Raw genomic sequence first — 1,834 nt, 5'->3', positions numbered from 1 at the left:
TCCCATTCAGGCTTACGTCTCGATGTAAATTTTGAGGAAACAGCAATAAGTACCCCACCTCCGTCCTTTTTTGATGAGAAACTGGAATCGCACCTATCCCTTCGATATACAATATAACGGTCGTCAAAAAGCTCACTACTTTTGATATTATCATTTAACCAGGTCTCTGTAAGTATAATTAAGTCATAATTAGAGCATGCCAATTGTCTGAAAAATTCGTGGGTTTTAGTTCGTAAGCCCCTAGTATTTTGATAATACAGATTTAGCGTACCAAATTTAAATGAAAACAAACCACATACATCAATCAAAAAAGAAAAGAAAGAAAAATATATAAACTCGTTCTTAGTCTAACTTATCTAAAACATTAAAGTTCTGGACTAGAATATATGGGGCTTCCTCATTCTTCCTCATAAAAATACGTCCACCCCGTATCCAGACAAACTTGTATCCCTTTTCTCTGGCTCTTAGACGAGCTGCTGCGTGTAATCCTTTATAGAATGGTGATAAATGTTCACTAACGTATATAGTTGATGGATTTCCTGAAACCCCAATAAGGCCGCTGTTTATTCTATTTTTATCATGCTTTTTATTATAATTTTGAACCGCAGCTATGACTTGATCACGAAGTCTTGTAGATGACAATTGTACAATAACAGATCTAGGACGGGGACTAGTCTTGTTAATCTTTGAGATACGGGTACAATGAATTATGCTTTGATCTTCTAAGGGGCAGCCAACAACATTACCAAGGTTTTTAATAATATGCAATAAGTTCTCATTCTTATTTTCGGGTATACATTGTATCTCTATGTTATTCTGACGAAGCTGTTGTTCTATTTGGTTACAACGATGCTCAAGACTAGAAACTGTATGTACCAAGCCATCATTTTCTTTCTCAAGAGCGGAAATTTTTAATTGAGACGCGTCATAATTCTTCTTAATGTCTTCGTATTGATCACTAATAAACATCATAGAATTCTTAAGAGCCGTAATTTCATCCTTTAGAGGTTTTAATTCATTATTAATTGCGTTCACAATGTTATCATTCATTTTTGCGAACAAATTATTTAAGGTATCCTTTAAAACCTCCTGTACGACATCCTTAACGTCTTCGCGTGTAATAGTGGGAGACACATAAACCATCGGGGGAGAGTTGACAGCCTGTCTTTTATTGCCTCTGATGGTTGAAACGTTACGTAGGGGGGTATTATCATTATTTGATGCTCTTGGAATTGCCCGCACACAGTCGGGACAGCTCCAAACGGAGCGCATTTCAGGACTAAGCGAGGCTTCATCAAGACCCATACATGCAAAATGATAATTTTTGTCACATTTCACACAAATAATGTAAGCATCTTTATTTTTTTGATGCGGCGTACAGCATCCCCAAATATTATTATTACTCATTTTTGTATTGATTTTATAGTCACTATTAGTATGCAACAATATTTAAGCAACAATAAATATGATACGTGTCTTCGATAAAGATGTCTATGACGCTGTCGAAAAGGCTTGTATCTGTTCCGTCGTTGATTGTTTATAAAGTAACTTGACAGATTCAAACAGCGTTGGGACAGGTGACATTTAACAGAAACAGATTTGAGTTCTAAACATCCTTCAATAATAAATTCATACCAGTATAGGGCTTCGGTACACTGATGATAAAACTTGAATTCCTTGGCTCAGCATGCAGGTGAAGATATCGCCAAAATTTAGAACTGCCCGCAGTTGGTTTTCGGTAAAATGTGTCTTCGAAATGTTTAAACACTTTTTGTCGAGTTGTGCGACGTTCTGATTTGAAGATTATTATAGGAAAGTATCAATTCCTCAACAC

General features: G+C 36.0%; 1 protein-coding gene across 1 annotated transcript; it reads right to left on the bottom strand.

Annotated features, from left to right (window-relative positions):
* Positions 1–342: 342 nt before the first annotated feature.
* On the bottom strand, positions 343–1,305 carry LOC123697291. Its single transcript, XM_045643759.1, has one exon. It carries the CDS (start codon positions 1,303–1,305, stop codon positions 343–345), a length of 963 nt encoding a protein of 320 aa, XP_045499715.1.
* Positions 1,306–1,834: the final 529 nt, after the last annotated feature.

The sequence above is a fragment of the Colias croceus genome, chromosome 1 (genome assembly GCF_905220415.1).
Source record: "Colias croceus chromosome 1, ilColCroc2.1".
Lineage (NCBI taxonomy): Eukaryota > Metazoa > Arthropoda > Insecta > Lepidoptera > Pieridae > Colias > Colias croceus.
Note: the sequence above shows the minus strand (reverse complement) of the source record. Positions and strands in the feature narration are given on the sequence as shown.

Bases quoted from the DNA above. Each gene is read 5' to 3' on its own strand.
- LOC123697291 (XM_045643759.1), bottom strand. From the start codon at position 1,305: ATGGGTCTTGATGAAGCCTCGCTTAGTCCTGAAATGCGCTCCGTTTGG.